This window comes from Diorhabda sublineata, chromosome 8 (genome assembly GCF_026230105.1).
Source record: "Diorhabda sublineata isolate icDioSubl1.1 chromosome 8, icDioSubl1.1, whole genome shotgun sequence".
NCBI classification, from domain to species: domain Eukaryota; kingdom Metazoa; phylum Arthropoda; class Insecta; order Coleoptera; family Chrysomelidae; genus Diorhabda; species Diorhabda sublineata.
In genome coordinates this window covers 1,379,943-1,399,867 of record NC_079481.1, presented here as the reverse complement: position 1 = coordinate 1,399,867, position 19,925 = coordinate 1,379,943, and the positions used below count along the sequence as shown (strand labels likewise).

Genomic DNA, 19,925 nt, shown 5'->3' with positions numbered 1-19,925 from the left:
TTTGAAAACGAGCTAGAGTTCATAGTTTCAAATAGAATCACAGATTAATTATATTAAGATTGTTGACGATTAGTTTGAAACTATCTAAGGTCGAAACTACGAATTTTGATATACCTCACAGAATCCCTAAGTACGTTCGTCAAGCAATGCCTTGAGTGTAATAATTATAGATCGGTGGATATTGAGCGTTCATGAAACTTTACCCGTTCACAAACGCGTCACTAGCGTAGTTCTATGGTTTAGAGTTAGTTATTAATGTAAAATAATAAACAGAATTTCAATGAAGACCATTAAATTTTGATAACGTAGAATTATAAATCGCTATATCCTATTTGGTAGTAGAGAAGAATACTGATAAGGATATTACAGGGTGATGTAATTACGGTACAAAATTGTAAAAAAAAGTATTTTATTATTTTATATTCATACATTTTCAAACACTATTTATTTGATCTAATTTAACTTGTATCTTTTCCAAATTATTATATAATTGTAGAAGTTCGGTTCGATCGAATTCCATTACGACCCTTTCTTTTTTCTCGTTATCCGATTTTGTTAATTGCAATTGAACTCTGGCAATCGGTACACTTTGTTTATTGTTAATTTGATCCGCACCCTGTATATTTATTTCCCATGATAAATTTTCGAGTTTCATTTTATTGTTAAAGTTATCGAAATCTTCGTTTGTTTTTTTACACCATATCCTCACGAATTCTTCAGATTTCTCCTCGGTTATATTGAGTTGTTCAGTTAATTGTTTGTATAAAGATGTTGGTTTTAATATTACTTTGGTAGATTGACTGAATATGTGAGAAATGCATTGAATAAGAAGCTGAAGAGAATCGTCATCTAATTTTAGGGATTCTTTCAATTTCTTTAATTCATCGTCTGTAAAGATAGCCTCACTTTTGGAACTCACTATATGAATAAGCAACAATTTGAATTTTTTTGTAGATACAGAATTTATTAGTTCTATTCCTTTTATTAATCTAAAATTAGTTTTTTTTTTAATAAATATAACAGTATTTATTAGATATTACCTTTCATTTACATGAATCCACTTTAAACTCATATTTATATTTTGACAAGGTAAACAAGGAAAATGTCACCTCCCTCTTCTTATTTTATAAATTTATAGGCTTAACCGGTTTAAATATCCATTCAATTTTTTGTTTATTTTCGCAAAAAGGTACGTTTTAACAATGTTGAACACATTGAAACAAAAGTTTAGCAAGTTTAATTAATAAACGAAATCAATTTCCAAAATAATAGTTTTTGTTGGTTGGTTTACCTATTTTTTCGTTGTCAAATGAATGAAGGTTAATAAAATAGAAGATATTTGTAGGTTAAGTTAATCAAAACACATTTCTCTTATTAATGTCATGTTAAATACTAAAGATGCCTGCATTTAAGAAATTGAACACTAAAATTTATCAAAAAAGTGGACCGTTAATCACACCAGATTACATCTATTGGAAAAAGTCAGGTGTAAGTTATTCAAACTATTTAAAAACATTGTTTTATAGTTAAAAAATGTCGTAGGTACCCGTATTAGTGAAAGAATTTGGCCCCATAGATTACATAGATTTTTCACCAATTGAACCGCACTATTTCGCCGTTACTTGTTCCGTTCGAGTTCAAGTTTATAACCCAGTAACTAAATTAGTTGTAAAAAATATATCTAGGTTTAGAGAAAATGCTTACGGAGCGGTATTTCGTTCAGACGGTAAACTTCTTCTTGCAGGAGGCGAAGAAACGAACGTAAAACTATTCGATGTTTCCTCAAAAAGTTTATTGAGGTATTTATATAATAAATTTGTAATTACTGATTGTGCTTATCAATTTTTTTTAGATTATTCAAAGGGCATACAGCGCCTGTACACAGAACACATTTTTTACACAACGCAGCTCAAATAAGCACATTCTCAGACGATAAAACTGTTAAAATATGGGACATTCCAACAGAAAAAAATCTGTTAACTTTCACGGGTCATAATGATTACATCAGAGCAGGTACGACTTGTCCGGCTGTACCAGATGTGGTACTATCCGGTAGCTACGATCATAAAGTTAAAATGTTTGATATTAGAACTGAAAATGAAGTTTTAACAGTCGACCATGGTAGTCCAGTGGAATCTTTACTTTTTCTACCAGCCGGAGGTATATTTTTATCAGCTGGAGGAACGGAAATAAAAATATGGGACAGTTTAGCTGGTGGTAGATTAATTGGAAGTATATCTCAGCATCATAAAACAATAACTTGTCTCCGACTGGCTTCTGATAATAAAAGGTTGTTATCAGGAAGTCTCGATAGGCACGTGAAGATATACGATATTTCTACTTTTAAAACCGTACACACTCTAGATTTTCCTAACGCCATTTTAAGTTTGGGGGTTTCTAAAAATGACGATACTCTAGTAGCTGGACTAGTAGACGGATTGGTGTCTATAAGTAGAAGAGAAGAGGATAAAGAAGAGAAGAAATTGGATAAAAAATTATCATCTTATCAATTTATCAGTAACACTCATCAAGTATCCGTAGATACCGTAGTTCCTGTACTAACTCACGAGAAAGAAACCAAACACGATCGTCATTTGAGAAAATTTGAATATTCTAAAGCTTTGGACAGCGTTCTACTACCATACGTCGCTAATAAAAACCCTCAAGTTACCGTTTCATTGATACAGGAATTAATTCGTCGTAAGGCTTTGGGTAAAGCACTCAAAGCGAAAGATAAGAAATCATTACTGCAAATTTTGAGATTTCTTATAAGAAACATAACAGATTGTCGTTTTACTAGAATTCTCATTGACGCGGCGAATATTTTCTTGGATACTTACGAAGATAGTGTGTCATCTTTACCTCCTGAAGTTGGTAAATTGTTTATCGAATTAACGAATGTGCTGAAAAGGGAGAGCGAATTGTCGAATAATTTGGCGGTTTTACAAGGTATGATGAGTATGTTGCTCGCTAGCCAAGTGGCGAATGCTGAGGAAACTAATTTGAGTGATAGGAAAGGACATAATTTAGTACCCAGCAATGATGCACAAAAAAATTTTGTACTTACCGTAACGTGATGATTATGACAATAATTATAAATAAAATTTGTTTTTATTACAAAATGTTTTTTCTTACCTTAAAATCTACAAATAGAATTATTCGTGTAAAATTTTAAAACATATCTACACGTTCACATTGTTGAATCAAATTGAAAATAAAACAGGAAACTACTGTTTATATGAACTATTATTTCTATATATAAATTTTGGAACTACGATTTATATGAACTACTATTGGAGTGAAATCAATATAATAGCTAATCATTTTTAAAGAATTATTTAAGTGCAGGTAATTCATTTACACTTTCTCTACTAAGAGAAAATCTTTCTTATACTTATGAAAAATTTCGATTTAGAAAATTAGGACAATAGTGCCAACTTTATTAGGACCCTTATGATCAATACTATATTTTTCAATATTATTCTTAACTTTAGAAGGTAAATCAGGGATCAGACATAGTAATTAATAGATTTGGTAGTGTTTCGTTTCATAATCCGATAAATATATTGAGACTAATTATTTGAACCTCACAAAATAATTAATTTATCTTAAAAGAATTTTCGTTGTTGTTGAACCTGTTATTGACAGATGACATTTGATTGTCAGTTCTACATTGTCACATTTGTTGATATTGTAAGTTAAGTCAACAATATCATTCATGGACGATGAAAAGACACGCAAAGGATGACTAGGAAAAAATAGGATAAAGTGTATAAATTATTAAAAATGTCTAGAACGCATATGCGTCCTGTGTTCGGACGTGCCCCGTCTTGTTCTCTGGAACAAAGATTAGAAGAGAGAAGAGTCAGATTGAAGGCTTTAAAGTTAGAACAGAGTAGAAAATCTGAGAAACCCGAAGATTTTATTACTTACGAAGATAGTGATAGCGACGAGGAACCACTATCGGTGCAGAAAGATATATTGAATACGTCTTTCAATTTCGTCGATTATGTTAGAAATAGAGAAATGCAGTGCACCAAATTGAGTTCTGTAACGCAAGATTACGGCAGTAGGCATATGTTAACTCACGAAATGTTTAAAGAGACTCCAATAAATTTAGGTAATATGAATAAAGTGTTTTGTTCGCAGTGGTTAAGTGATAGACAAGTTGTTTTCGGGACGAAGTGTAATAAGGTAAGAATTCGTTAATTTATAAAAATATTTGAGTCGTTTTATATCATATTTTTGGTAGTTAATGGTATATGACGTTGTGACGCATAAAATAGACCAAATACCATCATTGTTAAGTAAAAGGGACCTCCTTGGTACTGAACAACAACAAAGTGGTATTCATTCAGTACAAATTAACCCCTCAAAAACCCTTTTGGCGACGGGAGCTAGAAATACTTGTGATATCGCGATTTATAGATTGCCTACTTTAGATCCAGTTTGTGTGGGAGAAAATGCCCATAAAGATTGGGTAAGTTATTTATATTATATGCTAAAACACCTATCAATTTCGCACAAACCCATTTAAGGTATTTGATATGTGTTGGTTGGACGATGAGTTTTTAGTCTCTGGTTCGAGGGATACGAAAATGGCTTTGTGGAGAATTACCCCGGAATTATTGGAAAGTACTGAAGAAATACCGAGGCATCGACATATCCAAGCCATATCCGTGAAAGATTGTAGGGGGGCTCAAAAGGTAATCACCAAACCAAGTATTTGATATTAAAAACTGTCATTTGGTTATCAGCATATGAACTAATATTAATATCTGTGTGCAATGGTAAACTACTGTTCATGTGAACTACTAATATGTGTTTTCAAAAGACTTAAGTTTTAAATAAATTATTTATCGTTCAAATGAACTACTGTTGTGATTTTAGTATAGGAACATTAAAAAAAAACTGAAAAATTTTCATATGAACCACTTTTATTGGTTTTTTAGATGCTACAAAGGGAACATTAAAAATAATTAACGTTCATTTGAACAACTTTAGGAGTTTATTGCATTATGGATAGAAAAACAAACAAAAAAAATGTTTATATTATCTAATTTCGTGGTTATTTAAAGTTATGAAGAGAACAAAGGGTTCATTTGAACTACTACTACGATTTTTATTGGGCAAACGATAAAAAAAAGAATTAACATTCATTCTAACTACTTTTTGGGTTTATTGTATTACAGACAGATCAAAACATTCATTTGAACTAGTTTTGTGGTTATTTAAAGATCTAAAGATAATAAAACGTTCATATGAACTACTATGATTTTTATTAGACAAATAAAAAAAATAACGTTCATATGAACTACTGTTATGATATTATCTATTAAAGTGATGAAACAAATCGATTATTACTCAAATAATAATTGTTCTTTTCCATGTTTAGGTTCGCGCTTTGACTTTCAATAAGAAATACGACGAAATAGCAGCTCTAAGTTTAAACGGATATATACACATTTGGAACGCGGAAAATTTCAAACAGAAATTATCTAGAAAATTACCATCTGCTCAAGAAAACGTCTGTCTAGCTGTACAAGACACCGGACTGTACGCAATAGGTTGTAGATCTTATACGTTGCTTTTGGATTGTCGAACGTTGCAGGTATTTTCGTGTTGTTGATGCTCTTTCTCATTACAGGGTGAACCTTATTGAAAATTGACAATTTTCAGGCTGTTAAAAAGGTGAATTCAAGATATTCAGGTTGCGGTATCAGATCTGCTAGTTTCCAAGGGAATGTACTCACAGTTGGGACCGGTTTGGGTATGCTCATGTTCTATGATCTCAAAGCTGGTAAATACCTCGATTCTAGTATCAATTCTTCTCGAACGGTCGTACTCAAAGCCAGCAAAGGTTACGTGGTGAGTAATTAAAATTTACTTTGAAATTTGATTTTGAAAACTGTCATTTTGTTACCAGCATCTCTCATTTTTTTATGAAAAGGTGCATATGAACTATTTGTTATGTTCTGTGTGAAATGGTGAACTACTGTTCATATGAACTACTACTAGCCTTTTTTTTTCAAAAAAACTAAGGTGTAAAGGAATTATTTACCCTTCAAATGAACTACTATCGTGATTTCATATTAAAACATTGCCGAATTGAAAAAAATGTTCATCTAAACTACAATTATGGTTATTTTTCAAACAATCAATCTTCCGAAGAAATGATTCATCATTCATATGAACTACTATTTCAATTTATAAGCATCAGTAGACTGAAAAAATGTTTATTTGAACTACTACTGGCTTATTTCTTCAAAAAACTAAAGTGTAAACAAATTATTCGTCGTTCGAATGAACTATTATTGTTATTTTAGTATATGAACATTAAAAAAAATGAAAAAAAATGTGCTTCTCAGGATAAGAACATGAAACATACAGTATTATCGTTCATATGAACTACTTTAGCGGTTTTTTTGGATTACAAACAGAACGAAACGTTCATCTGAACTACTAACACATTTTTTAAAGGACAAACATTAAAAAACAACAAAATTGAGATTTATTTTTATGATTTTCTGGTTATTATCAAAACAAACTGTTCATTTGAACTACTACTACGATTTTTATGACATAAAATTTAGAGATAAAAATATATGAATATTGGTTCATTAGATCTACTTTTGTGGGTTACAAACAGAACAAAATGAAATGTTCATATGAACTACTTTAGCGGTTTTTCGAGTTAGGAACAGAACGAAACGTTCGTTCGAACTACTGTTATTTTATTATCTATTCCACGTACTGAATAATTGATTTTTTTTCTATTGTTGACAGTTTCCCGACGACGAATTCATCGATAACATTCAAAACGTCAAATACGTACCAGCCATCTATACGCATTGCTACGATACCACCGGTACGAGATTATTTACGGCAGGCGGTCCGTTACCGGCCACCTTAACCGGAAATTACGCCGGCCTGTGGCAATAAACGTAAAATATTTATTCGAATGATCAGAATTTCTATCTCAAAAACAAAATACATTTAAACGTCCCCTTGTTTATATACGTATTCACTTATATTTGCGACTTTACCTCGTATACTGTATCTATTATAGTGAACGAGGCGTTATGACAGTTGACAGATAACTTCACATAACCTAAAATTTCATTTGACAGATAACTTCATATAACGTATATTTGACATATTTGACAGATAACTTTATATAACCTATAATTATGGTTGACAGATTCAGTGACAGTTGACAGATATAAATTTTTGTGATTAGAGTTCTGTTATTTTAAATGAAGAATTATTATTTTTTGTTTCGAAGTATATATAGGGTGATTTATTTTTTCAAGAAAATAGTTGTTTTAAATTTGGATATAATTTTTTTTATACATATTAAATGGATCACACTGTATAAAGATAGAAAAATTGTTTTATTTTCTTGTATATAAACTAGTCGAGGTTATTTATTTTATATTTTAGCTCATTTTTTTTATAGGAATGACACTTTATGAAGTTGGTGATGTACGAGGTGTAATTAAAAAATACTATAAATTATTTAATGAATAGATTTTTATGTATTCCAACGTTTCTGGATTTTTAGGAAAATTTAAATGTGATTAAAATTGACAGATTTTTATTGACAATAAGGGGGGGCATTTTGAAATTTTTTTTTATTCGTACATCATTTCCAATATCCCCTCGTAGTTCACAATGGAATTTTTTAGGTTTTTCCGTATAAATAGACAAATTTTGAAATATTTTGTTCTCATTTTTCCTTTTGCCATTTCTATAGCACCGTTTTTGAAAATGCTAATTCATTTTACTTTTTAAACGTACCTCGTAACTTTTTTAGCATTTAATTGAAGAAAAAAAAAATATTTTCGTACAATATGATGAATTTAAAAAAAAATTTGGTTTACAAATTACGAATTTTAATTCTATATTATGTTTACCAGGGGCGGATGATATTTAGGTTATGCAGTTTCGAAATCAAATTAATAGAAATTATCTTTTTTTGTGATTTATTTTGTTTCGAGGGCGGCACTACTTGTATACAGCATGGAAATTTTTACAATAAACTACTGCCGAATTTTTTTTATGGAATTTTTTTCCCATCCAACGTTTCGATTAAAAAAAAATGTAAAAAATTATAAAGGAATTGAGGTTAACGACGAAATAAATTCAAAAATCGAATAAATAATATATAATGAAGCTATTTTTTTTTCAATTATAATATACAATTCCATAATTATTATTTACAAAACAATTTAAACGGACTAGCAATTTTATACACATTATATATAAATATAAAGAACATGCTAAAAAATTTAAATCAATAATAAGGTCGACGTGGATTATTCTGGAACAAAAAATAACCAACGATTAAAAAAACCTATATACGAGGTTCGTACTAAAAGTATTTTCGCCTTAACAAGTTATTCCGGAAGAATTTTCAATCCGGTAACATTAAATTAGGTCAGAATTATGAGAAAACCGTTACGTCATCATTCTGATTAAAAAAACCAATCATCAAGTAACATTATGAGATCGTTGTGACTTATTGTTAAAGTTTATGTCACATAGAGGTAGTTCGAAAGTTTTGGAACGGATATATCAAGGTAAATACGATATTTTTCGGACGAACCTCGTATTATAATGATTGCGGATTTAAATGTACACATTCAAATTGTCAAATGTCGATGAAGACGTCATTTTTGGGGTTTTTGTACTATAAGTTTAATTCGAAATTAGATCAAAACAAAAAACAATGAAAATTTCAATTAAAGCTTATTTTTTTGCCAAAATGGTAGTTGGAAAAACAAAAAATTAAGCAAAAACTAAAAGCGCATTTTAAAAAACAAAAAATTATTAGCAACAAAAATGAAATAAAAAATTGACAGTCACAAACGAAGGCAAAAATAATAAAACAAATGAACGAAACAAAAAATTAACAACGAATGAACAAATAGAAATTTAAATCAAAATAAATGAAAATAGAAATAATTATATTGGTTTTGGTGGAAAAGGAAATCAATCAATTTCCTTCAAAAATTGAAACAAACAAAAAAAAATTAAAAAAAAAAGCAAAAAAAACAAAACCAAAATATAAAAAATAAATAGCCAACAAACAAAAGCAAATATGATAAAAACAAAATAAAGCAAAAGAAAAACAAAATCAAAATATATAAATTTGCAACTCCATTTTGTCTTCTATTGTAAGCAAAAGGTGGCCATATTGTTTTTGCATAAAAAAAATATATTTTAAAAAAACAAAAAAATTCGTTAAAAATAAAATAAATACAAAATTAAACAAAAAAATTTGAATTTCTATATTTTTTCTATTTTCTAACAAAAAACTGAACAAAACAATAAAAAAATGAATCAAAAATATATTTAAATTTGGAAATTGTTTTTTTTCTATTCGAAACGAAAATTGACCATGTTTTTGTATAAAAAATATATTTAAGAAAAAAACAAACAAAAAATTCGTAAAAAATAAAATAAATACAAAATTAAACAAAAAAATTTGAATTTCTATATTTTTTCTGTTGTAAGCGAAATTTTGATGGATTATATAAAAAATTCAAAATTAATTTAAAAAAAACCAAAAAACTGAACAAAACAATCAAAAATATTATTTAAATTTGGAAATTTTGTTTTTTTTTTATTGGAAACGGAAATTGACCATAATTTTTTTGTATAAAAAATATATTTAAGAAAAAAACAAACAAAAAATTCGTAAAAAATAAAATAAATACAAAATTAAACAAAAAAATTTGAATTTCTATATTTTTTCTATTTTCTAACAAAAAACTGAACAAAACAATAAAAAAATGAATCAAAAATATATTTAAATTTGGAAATTGTTTTTTTTCTATTCGAAACGAAAATTGACCATGTTTTTGTATAAAAAATATATTTAAGAAAAAAACAAACAAAAAATTCGTAAAAAATAAAATAAATACAAAATTAAACAAAAAAATTTGAATTTCTATATTTTTTCTGTTGTAAGCGAAATTTTGATGGATTATATAAAAAATTCAAAATTAATTTAAAAAAAACCAAAAAACTGAACAAAACAATCAAAAATATTATTTAAATTTGGAAATTTTGTTTTTTTTTTATTGGAAACGGAAATTGACCATAATTTTTTTGTATAAAAAATATATTTAAGAAAAAAACAAACAAAAAATTCGTAAAAAATAAAATAAATACGAAATTAAACAAAAAAATATCGAAAAAAAAGTTTGAATTTCCATATTTTTTCTGTTGTAAGCGAAATTTTGATGGATTATATAAAAAATTCAAAATTAATTTAAAAAAAACCAAAAAACTGAACAAAACAATCAAAAATATTATTTAAATTTGGAAATTTTGTTTTTTTTTTATTGGAAACGGAAATTGACCATAATTTTTTTGTATAAAAAATATATTTAAGAAAAAAACAAACAAAAAATTCGTAAAAAATAAAATAAATACAAAATTAAACAAAAAAATTTGAATTTCTATATTTTTTCTATTTTCTAACAAAAAACTGAACAAAACAATAAAAAAATGAATCAAAAATATATTTAAATTTGGAAATTGTTTTTTTTCTATTCGAAACGAAAATTGACCATGTTTTTGTATAAAAAATATATTTAAGAAAAAAACAAACAAAAAATTCGTAAAAAATAAAATAAATACAAAATTAAACAAAAAAATTTGAATTTCTATATTTTTTCTGTTGTAAGCGAAATTTTGATGGATTATATAAAAAATTCAAAATTAATTTAAAAAAAACCAAAAAACTGAACAAAACAATCAAAAATATTATTTAAATTTGGAAATTTTGTTTTTTTTTTATTGGAAACGGAAATTGACCATAATTTTTTTGTATAAAAAATATATTTAAGAAAAAAACAAACAAAAAATTCGTAAAAAATAAAATAAATACGAAATTAAACAAAAAAATATCGAAAAAAAAGTTTGAATTTCCATATTTTTTCTGTTGTAAGCGAAATTTTGATGGATTATATAAAAAATTCAAAATTAATTTAAAAAAAAACCAAAAAACTGAACAAAACAATCAAAAATATTATTTAAATTTGGAAATTTTGTTTTTTTTTTATTGGAAACGGAAATTGACCATAATTTTTTTGTATAAAAAATATATTTAAGAAAAAAACAAACAAAAAATTCGTAAAAAATAAAATAAATACGAAATTAAACAAAAAAATATCGAAAAAAAAATTTGAATTTCCATATTTTTTCTGTTGTAAGCGAAATTTTGATGGATTATATGAAAAATTCAAAATTAATTAAAAAAAAAAACTGAACAAAACAAAAAAAATTAATCAAAAATATATTTAAATTTGGAAATTTGTTTTTTTTTTCTATTGGAAACTGAAATTGGCCATATCGTTTAAAAAATAAACAAAAAAAAATTCAAAACAAAACAAAAAAATATTTATATAAACATTAAATCGAAATATTTTTTAATAATAAAAATAAAATAAAAACAAACGACTTACCAAAGGATTCGGTCTGAACCTATAAGCCAACATCATCCTTTTCCTGTACGATTGATATTCGTCCTCATCTTCTTCGGATTCGTTCAAACCCAAACCTTGGGTATGCTCCCTAGGCGGCCCCCTACGAAACAAAAATAAAATTACAAAAAAAAAACAACAATTTAAACGAATTACTTATTAATCGGCTCGACGATACCCATTCCGCTGGATCCCAAACCTTCCCCTTCCGACCACCCCAATTTCTGCAACATCTTAAACCCGATATTATCCTCCCTAATTTGGAATTCCTTGTAATCGGAAACGTGCGTTTCCTTCGCCGATTTCTCCATGAATTTCTTCAATTCCTCCGCCGGTAAAAAATCCCCGATGTGGTGTTTACCTTCGGCCTGTTTGGTCAATTCGTTAGCCCACAATTGGGTATTCATCATTTCCTTTTCTCTGGCTTTGTGTTCCCAAGTACCGCCCTCGGTGTCCTCGTCCGAATCGTACTCGTATTTATTTTTACCGGCCAATTTCAATCGTTCCGCCTCTTCTTTCTTCTTCACCATATCCAGATACAACAGGTTCACCTTGTAATTGTCTTCCGCTTTCTTCCAATCTTCCTCGGATAGGTTGGAGGTGCCGTAGGTGTTGATGGCGTATTGGATCAGTCCGGGATCGTTGCGGGTTATTTTCGATAGTACCACCGGATCTGCAAGGGGGGGAAATTTGTTTGAAAAAAAAAAAAAGTTTCGAAATCGACTTACTCGATACTTGGGGGGGTTGTATCGGCATCATGGGTAGGGTGGCGATCGGGGGTGTGTACGTGACTGCGGGCGGGGGTACGTTAGGATCTTTATTGCCCCATCTGCTTTTTCGCTTTCGTTTCCTTTCGGAATTTTCGTCGCTCTGAAAATGGAGATTTTTCTAGGAAATATGGTGTGTAAACTAACCTCACATTTTTCAAGAAAAATTTACAGCAGTTTTGAAAAACTATAAAAAATAACAAAAAAATGGAAAGATTATAAAAAAGTTCTTAATTTAGAAAAAATCAGTGTTTTACTTTTTGAAATTTGAGAATTTTCAGTGACAAATATTTTTTTTTCCAAAAAAAAATAATTATGAATTTTTGATAAAATTAATATCATATAACAAAAAAATTTGGGCATTTATTTATAAATAAAAATCTATTAAAAAAATTAAAGAAAAATTAAGAGAAAAATCGAAAAAAATTGAAAAAAAATAAGAATAATTTTTGTAAAAAATTGAAAAAACATTAAGAAAAAAATGCAACAAAAATTGAAAAGAAAAATTAAGAAAAAAATTGAAAAAAAAGAAAGAAATGCAAAAAAATTGAAAAAAAAAGAATTAAGGAAAAAATGCAAAAAAATTGAAAAAAAATCAAAAAATTGAAAAAAAAAGAATTGAGGAAAAAATGCAAAAAATAAGAAAAAAATTGAAAAAAAAGGATTAAGGAAAAAATCAAAAAATTGAGAAAAAAGAAAAAAATGCAAAAAAATTTAGCAAAAAAATTGAAAAAAAATGCAAAAAAATTAAGAAAAGAATGCAAAAAATTGAAAAAACTAAGAAAAAGTGTAAAAAATTGAAAAAAAATCAAAAAATTGAAAAAAAAGAATTAAGGAAAAAATGCAAAAAATAAGAAAAAAATTGAAAAAAAAGGATTAAGGAAAAAATGCAAAAAAATTGAAAAAAAAATCAAAAAATTGAAAAAAAATTGCAAAAAAATTAAGAAGAAAATGCAAAAGAATTGAAAAAAAAAAAGAATTAAGGAAAAAATGCAAAAAAATAAGAAAAAAATTGAAAAAAAAGGATTAAGGAAAAAATGCAAAAAAATTGAAAAAAAATCAAAAAATTGAGAAAAAAAAGAAAAAAATGCAAAAAAATTGAAAAAAAAAAAATGCAAAAAAATTGAAAAAAAAATGCAAAAAAATTAAGAAAAAAATGCAAAAAATTGAAAAAAACTAAGAAAAAGTGTAAAAAATTGAAAAAAAATGAAAAAATTGAAAAAAAAAGAATTAAGGAAAAAATGCAAAAAAATAAGAAAAAAATTGAAAAAAAAGAAATGCAAAAAAATTGAAAAAAAGAGAAAAGGAAGAAATGCAAAAAAATTGAAAAAAAAGAATTAAGGAAAAAATGCAAAAATAAGAAAAAAATTGAAAAAAATGGATTGAGGAAGAAATGTAAAAAAATTGAAAAAAAATCGAAAAATTGAAAAAAAAATGAAAAAAAATTGAAAAAAAAATTAAGAAAAAAATGCAAAAGAATTGAAAAAAAAATTGAAAAAAGAATTAAGAAAAAAATGCAAAAAATAAGAAAAAAAGGATTAAGGAAAAAATGCCAAAAAATTGAAAAAAAATAAAAAAATTGAAAAAAATCAAGAAAAAAATGCAAAAGAATTGAAAAAAAAAAGAATTAAGGAAAAAATGCAAAAAAATAAGAAAAAAATTGAAAAAAAAGGATTAAGGAAAAAATGCAAAAAAATTGAAAAAAATCAAAAAATTGAGAAAAGAAAGAAAAAAATGCAAAAAATAAGAAAAAAATTGAAAAAAAAGGATTAAGGAAAAAATGCCAAAAAATTGAAAAAAAAATAAAAAAATTGAAAAAAATCAAGAAAAAAATGCAAAAAAATTTAGCAAAAAAATTGAAAAAAAATGCAAAAAAATTAAGAAAAGAATGCAAAAAATTGAAAAAACTAAGAAAAAGTGTAAAAAATTGAAAAAAAATCAAAAAATTGAAAAAAAAGAATTAAGGAAAAAATGCAAAAAATAAGAAAAAAATTGAAAAAAAAGGATTAAGGAAAAAATGCAAAAAAATTGAAAAAAAAATCAAAAAATTGAAAAAAAATTGCAAAAAAATTAAGAAGAAAATGCAAAAGAATTGAAAAAAAAAAAGAATTAAGGAAAAAATGCAAAAAAATAAGAAAAAAATTGAAAAAAAAGGATTAAGGAAAAAATGCAAAAAAATTGAAAAAAAATCAAAAAATTGAGAAAAAAAAGAAAAAAATGCAAAAAAATTGAAAAAAAAAATTAAGCAAAAAAATTGAAAAAAAAATGCAAAAAAATTAAGAAAAAAATGCAAAAAATTGAAAAAACTAAGAAAAAGTGTAAAAAATTGAAAAAAAATGAAAAAATTGAAAAAAAAAGAATTAAGGAAAAAATGCAAAAAAAATAAGAAAAAAATTGAAAAAAAAGAAATGCAAAAAAATTGAAAAAAAGAGAAAAGGAAGAAATGCAAAAAAATTGAAAAAAAAGAATTAAGGAAAAAATGCAAAAAAATAAGAAAAAAATTGAAAAAAATGGATTGAGGAAGAAATGTAAAAAAATTGAAAAAAAATCGAAAAATTGAAAAAAAAATGAAAAAAAATTGAAAAAAAAATTAAGAAAAAAATGCAAAAGAATTGAAAAAAAAATTGAAAAAAGAATTAAGAAAAAAATGCAAAAAATAAGAAAAAAAGGATTAAGGAAAAAATGCCAAAAAATTGAAAAAAAATAAAAAAATTGAAAAAAATCAAGAAAAAAATGCAAAAGAATTGAAAAAAAAAAGAATTAAGGAAAAAATGCAAAAAAATAAGAAAAAAATTGAAAAAAAAGGATTAAGGAAAAAATGCCAAAAAATTGAAAAAAAAATAAAAAAATTGAAAAAAATCAAGAAAAAAATGCAAAAAAATTAAGAAAAAATTGAAAAAAAAAATGCAAAAAAATTAAGAAAAAAAATGCAAAAAATTGAAAAAATTAAGAAAAAGTGTAAAAAATTGAAAAAAAGTAAGAAAAATATGCAAAAAAAATTTCGCCCCCCCTTAGACACATTTCCCCATAAAAAATCACCGCAAAATTCCACACTAACCTGATCCCCAGAATTTTTATTCTGCTCCTCTTTACCATTCTCGATATCTTCCAATACCATTTCCGGTTCGTATTTATCTTCCGGTTTGACTGTTTCCGATTCCTTCGTCGTCCTTTTAACCCGATCTACGAACTCCCTGTACTGCTTGTAAGCCTCCGAATCCTTATCAAACAAGAACCTATAAACATTCCAAAAAACAAAAAAAAAAAATTTTTCCATAGATAAAATTCAACCGTAAACGACAACGCGATGGATCAAGCCCGATTATTAATTATTATTAAATAAAAAAAAATCGTCGTAAATCGAAAACCAAAAATCCGTATTAATCGCACTGAAATTACAATAAAAAAAATTGTAATAATCGAACTCGAACCACCAAGATCTAATTTTTTTTTTTTTTTTAATTTTTATTATTATTTTGTGTAGTTCTGCCACGCATACCACAATCTGGGATCTTGTTCTTTTCGTTGTCTGACGACGTCCTCGAACGTGTCTCCGCATTCGGCCACCATGCGCCCCAGAGACGCCATCGCCTCGTATTCCGGCGTACCTGAGGGGAAAACTTCACAACACGTCACTAAAAATCGCCCCGACAAAGATACAGGGATGACTTCGACATTTAATCAACACCGAAAGAAAAACAATGATAAATTTTCGCATCGACCCCGTATAATTTCGACAAAACCTCCAAAATATAAAAACAAAACAGTTCGCATTAACGATTCACCCCGTATTATAACAATTGTATCGACAGAATTTTCCAAAAAAAAAAAAAAAAGAAAAAACCACTAAAATGTATTCAATTTATCGATTCACCCTGTATATTACCGATTCGCGGATCCGTTTATTTATTAACCGATGGATCTAAATGTCGACCGACTAATCCATTTATCGTCCATTCTTCTATTCGACCGTGGATCCATCAAATTCATCATTACATCCAATAATTTATCAAACGATCCATCAAATTAATTAATTATCGAAAGATCCATCAGTTAATTAGTTATTCTATTAACTGATCCGGCCATTAGTTACTTTTGATACATTCGACACAAGATCCATATAATGCTAGATGGAATCGTTTATTAATTATTAAATAATTGGATCCGTTGATTTATAAATTTATTCATCACAAGATCCGGTTATACATTTTAATAGTTATCCAATTATAAAAAAAAATCCATTAATTTATCGAAGAAATAATAATTTCTAATCCATTGATCCATCAATTTATACAATTAACAAAAAATCCAACGTTTTAATAGGTTTAACACGAGATCCATCAATTATTTATTTAATGATCCATTAATTTATCCAATTGACACAAAACCCAACGGTTTGTTAGTATTTTAATTGATTTAACACGAGATCCAACCATCCATTCATCTAGTTAACCATCGATCCAACCATTCATCATTAAATCCGTCAAATTTACCGACAAAATTAATTCTTAATCAATTTATCAATAAACCGATACGTTTATCGAAAGATGCATCGATTAATCAATTATTTATCAATTGATCCATTGAATTAACGAAACATCCAATGACTTGTCAATATTTCAATGGATTTAATACGAGATCTAACCATCTATTTAACTAGTTATCCATCGATCCATCCATTTATCGATCATTTTATAACATTAATTAAAAGATCCAACGAGTTATCAATTTATTAATGGATTTAACGCACGATCCATCCATTTATCAATTTTTTTAATTGCTTTCTAATACTATCCATCTATCCAAACATTCAATTATCCATTGATCCATCAATTTGTCAATAGTTTTATAAAATTAATAAATGATCCAACGATTTATCAATATTCTAATGGATTTAATACACGATACATCAATTCAATGATCTAAAGATCTATCATACCATCAAACAACCATCCATTTATAGATAGATCCAATTATTCGCCATTAAATCCATTAATTTAACTACAGATCCAATTATTTATTGTTGAATCCATCAATTCAACAACAGATCCAATTATTTATAATTGATTCCGTTAATTTAACAACAGATCCAATTATTTATCGTTGAATCCATTAAATTATTATTAGATCCGATACATTTTCGACAATACACTCATTTTTTTCCAAATTTTCCCGGTATTAATTATTTTTTATGGATAATTTTAAGTCATCCCTGTTTAAAAAAAGACTATTACAGAATAATCGGGCGTCTAATAGTACTTTGAGCAATTTTGAGCTGCAAAATCCAAATATTTTAAAAAAATGATCAATTGGTGTCGGATCCGGCGACTTGGATGGCAGGAAAACCGTAAAAATCGCGAAAAAAAAAATTGATAAAAAAGTCAAAATGGCCCAAAGACAATCAAACGCCACGAGTACCACGTTCAAGTGTGAATCAAGAGGAATATATCGAAAAAAAAACCTTGAAATTTACATATAAAAAACGAAATTTCCAAAAAAAAATTACCTGTATTCACATCATTCGACTCTGGCGCCTGTGCCGGTGGAGGAAACCCAACAGGTGGCGGTCGATTGACGAAATTCTGTAGAGACAAAGGCGGCGGGCAACTGACGTTAACATTAACTATCCCCGGAGGCGGTAGAATTGGTTGAGCCATTAGAGACGGTATATTATTAGTAACCTGCCCCACGACCACCGGTAAAGCGACCGTCACCGACGAAAAACCTGTCGGTACCGTATCAGTGGAAGGTATACCGTGAATCAGAACGTTCTGGGTGGATGGTACCGTAATGGTTTGAGATTGGGGTAACAGAATTCGATTTTCTTGTATCAACGACGGAGGCGGTATAGTTTTATTAGGAGGCGGTATATTCCTAATGAAATCCGTATTGGATAAACCGTCTTCGCATGGAGTCGGTATAGATAACAAATCCAACGGTTTGGGGGTTGGTATTTTGCTTAATTGAATAGTAGTCGGGGTCGGGATGTTGTGGACTTGTAAAGGAGCCGGTTGGGGTATATTTAGGGTATTTAGAGGTTCCGGTTGGGGGATGTTGTGGATTTGTATGGGATTCGGCGGCGGTATACTAGATAATTCGACTGTAGATAAACAAGGAGGTGGTACAGGTGCTATATTACTAGGTAAATTAACCGTGGTTATAATGGGATTGGAAACCTGACTGAGAACCAATTGAGGAGGCGGTACGTTTAAAAGTACCGGAGATGCTGTTATAACGGTTTCCGGAATGGGTGGATCTGATATATTTTGAAATGTTACTGTTTGTTGTGGCAGTACGTTCTTTAATAAAGGTGGACCCGTTACGTTTTGGGTGTTTATATTAACGGATTGTATTTGGGGTGGTTCGGGAGGCGGTTGCGATTGAGTTTGTATCAAAGATGAACTGAACGAAGTGTTTATCGTTATTTTGGGTTCAAAATTTGTTGTTTTGTCGAAACGAGTCGATCTTTTTGGTTGTTGACGGTCTTTAGGCGAAAGGGAACGCTGTCGAGTTGGCCTTCTATCCAACTTGTGTCTATCATCACTAAAATAACAGTAAATATTTGATAGAAACGATACTGAAACTTATAAATAAGAAAAATTCATTTAACATGGTCTAAAAGACTGAAATTGATCTTCTATCAACTAAATTTGAAGTTAAAAGTCATATAAATAGAGAAAATAACAAATAAATGAGAAATTTGGTATAAAAAGGTCAAAAAATTGAATCAAATAGATCTAAAAGACTAAAATTGAACTTGTATCAACCAAATTTGCAGCTAAAAGTGATAAAAATAGCAAATAAATTAGGTAAAAACTCGAAAATACAACGTTACATCAATAAATTATAATTTAAAGTGCAATTCAATATTGTTTAAATACATTTTGAAGCTTCCCAAATTCGTACAATATCAAAAATAAAATATATTTCTATTAGTTAGGAATTCATATAAATCCATTATTCAAACTTTTATTAGAAACAAATCATAAAATACTATAGAAGAAATTGTCCTAAAGGCTATTACATGAACTAATTTTACGTAATAAAAAATTTATTTAGAAAAAAAATTAATTCACTTACCTTGAGAGTTTATCATGTCTTCCTTTGGATCTATTAAATCCCTTAAATTTCGAATCTAGTTTTTTGGTTTCCTTTAACTGTTTGAATTGATTAAGGAACGATCCGTCATTAGAATATATATTTTTAACTTCTTTATTGCCACAGTTTGATTCGGAATTACTAAATTAATAATATGTTAATACCTTTTTAGTTTGTAAAATATCTCATTTTACCTTTTGTTGATTTGTTTGTTGGTATTTTCGGTGTTTGGTTTATCAACTTTATTACTTTTTTCTTTGGCGTCGAGCTTCGCTAGTATTTCCCTTTTCTTTTGTTCGATTAATTTTTCCTGTTGAGACATTTGCGCGAAACGATCGTTTCTACTTATCTTCGATTGAAAATTGACGTCGACTTTTTTGGCCATTTTCAAATTATATATTTAATTTAATCACAACATAACGTTTAATTATTTACTGCAACCATGTAACAACACATTACATGAAAACTTTATTGAAAGAAACTTCATTTGTCATATGTCAATTAGAACACGAATCACAAACGTTCAACATTTGTATCGTGTAATCAAAGCAATCACGTCCGGTTT

The 19,925-nt window shown here is 27.6% G+C and overlaps 4 protein-coding genes across 5 annotated transcripts; 2 read left to right on the top strand and 2 right to left on the bottom strand.

The window, feature by feature from the left end:
- Positions 1–392: 392 nt before the first annotated feature.
- LOC130448172 (COMM domain-containing protein 10-like) lies at positions 393–1,101 on the bottom strand. The gene is made up of 2 exons (XM_056785418.1): positions 1,041–1,101; positions 393–989 (listed from the first exon to the last, which is right to left on the bottom strand). Exons 1-2 carry the CDS (start codon positions 1,070–1,072, stop codon positions 434–436), a joined length of 588 nt encoding a protein of 195 aa, XP_056641396.1. The 5' UTR covers positions 1,073–1,101; the 3' UTR covers positions 393–433.
- Positions 1,102–1,322: 221 nt separating this feature from the next.
- On the top strand, positions 1,323–3,123 carry LOC130448171 (U3 small nucleolar RNA-associated protein 15 homolog). Its single transcript, XM_056785417.1, has 3 exons — positions 1,323–1,488; positions 1,543–1,799; positions 1,853–3,123. The coding sequence occupies exons 1-3, from the start codon at positions 1,399–1,401 to the stop codon at positions 3,075–3,077; spliced, it is 1,572 nt and encodes a 523-aa protein (XP_056641395.1). The 5' UTR covers positions 1,323–1,398; the 3' UTR covers positions 3,078–3,123.
- Positions 3,124–3,646: 523 nt separating this feature from the next.
- Positions 3,647–8,113, top strand: LOC130447708 (DDB1- and CUL4-associated factor 12 homolog). The gene is made up of 6 exons (XM_056784674.1): positions 3,647–4,194; positions 4,253–4,480; positions 4,539–4,706; positions 5,396–5,611; positions 5,680–5,868; positions 6,787–8,113. The coding sequence occupies exons 1-6, from the start codon at positions 3,787–3,789 to the stop codon at positions 6,940–6,942; spliced, it is 1,365 nt and encodes a 454-aa protein (XP_056640652.1). The 5' UTR covers positions 3,647–3,786; the 3' UTR covers positions 6,943–8,113.
- A 39-nt stretch (positions 8,114–8,152) lies between these two features.
- LOC130447707 (rho GTPase-activating protein gacJ-like) lies at positions 8,153–19,851 on the bottom strand. 2 transcript variants are annotated; one of them, XM_056784672.1, is made up of 9 exons: positions 19,555–19,851; positions 19,343–19,501; positions 17,769–18,805; positions 15,762–15,882; positions 15,321–15,498; positions 12,224–12,365; positions 11,652–12,168; positions 11,478–11,598; positions 8,153–8,323 (listed from the first exon to the last, which is right to left on the bottom strand). In XM_056784672.1, the coding sequence occupies exons 1-9, from the start codon at positions 19,743–19,745 to the stop codon at positions 8,297–8,299; spliced, it is 2,493 nt and encodes an 830-aa protein (XP_056640650.1). In that variant the 5' UTR covers positions 19,746–19,851; the 3' UTR covers positions 8,153–8,296. The 2 variants fall into 2 exon arrangements, with proteins under 2 accessions (XP_056640650.1, XP_056640651.1); XM_056784673.1 differs by having other exon boundaries at positions 15,762–15,870; positions 19,555–19,846.
- Between the last annotated feature and the right edge of the window lie 74 nt (positions 19,852–19,925).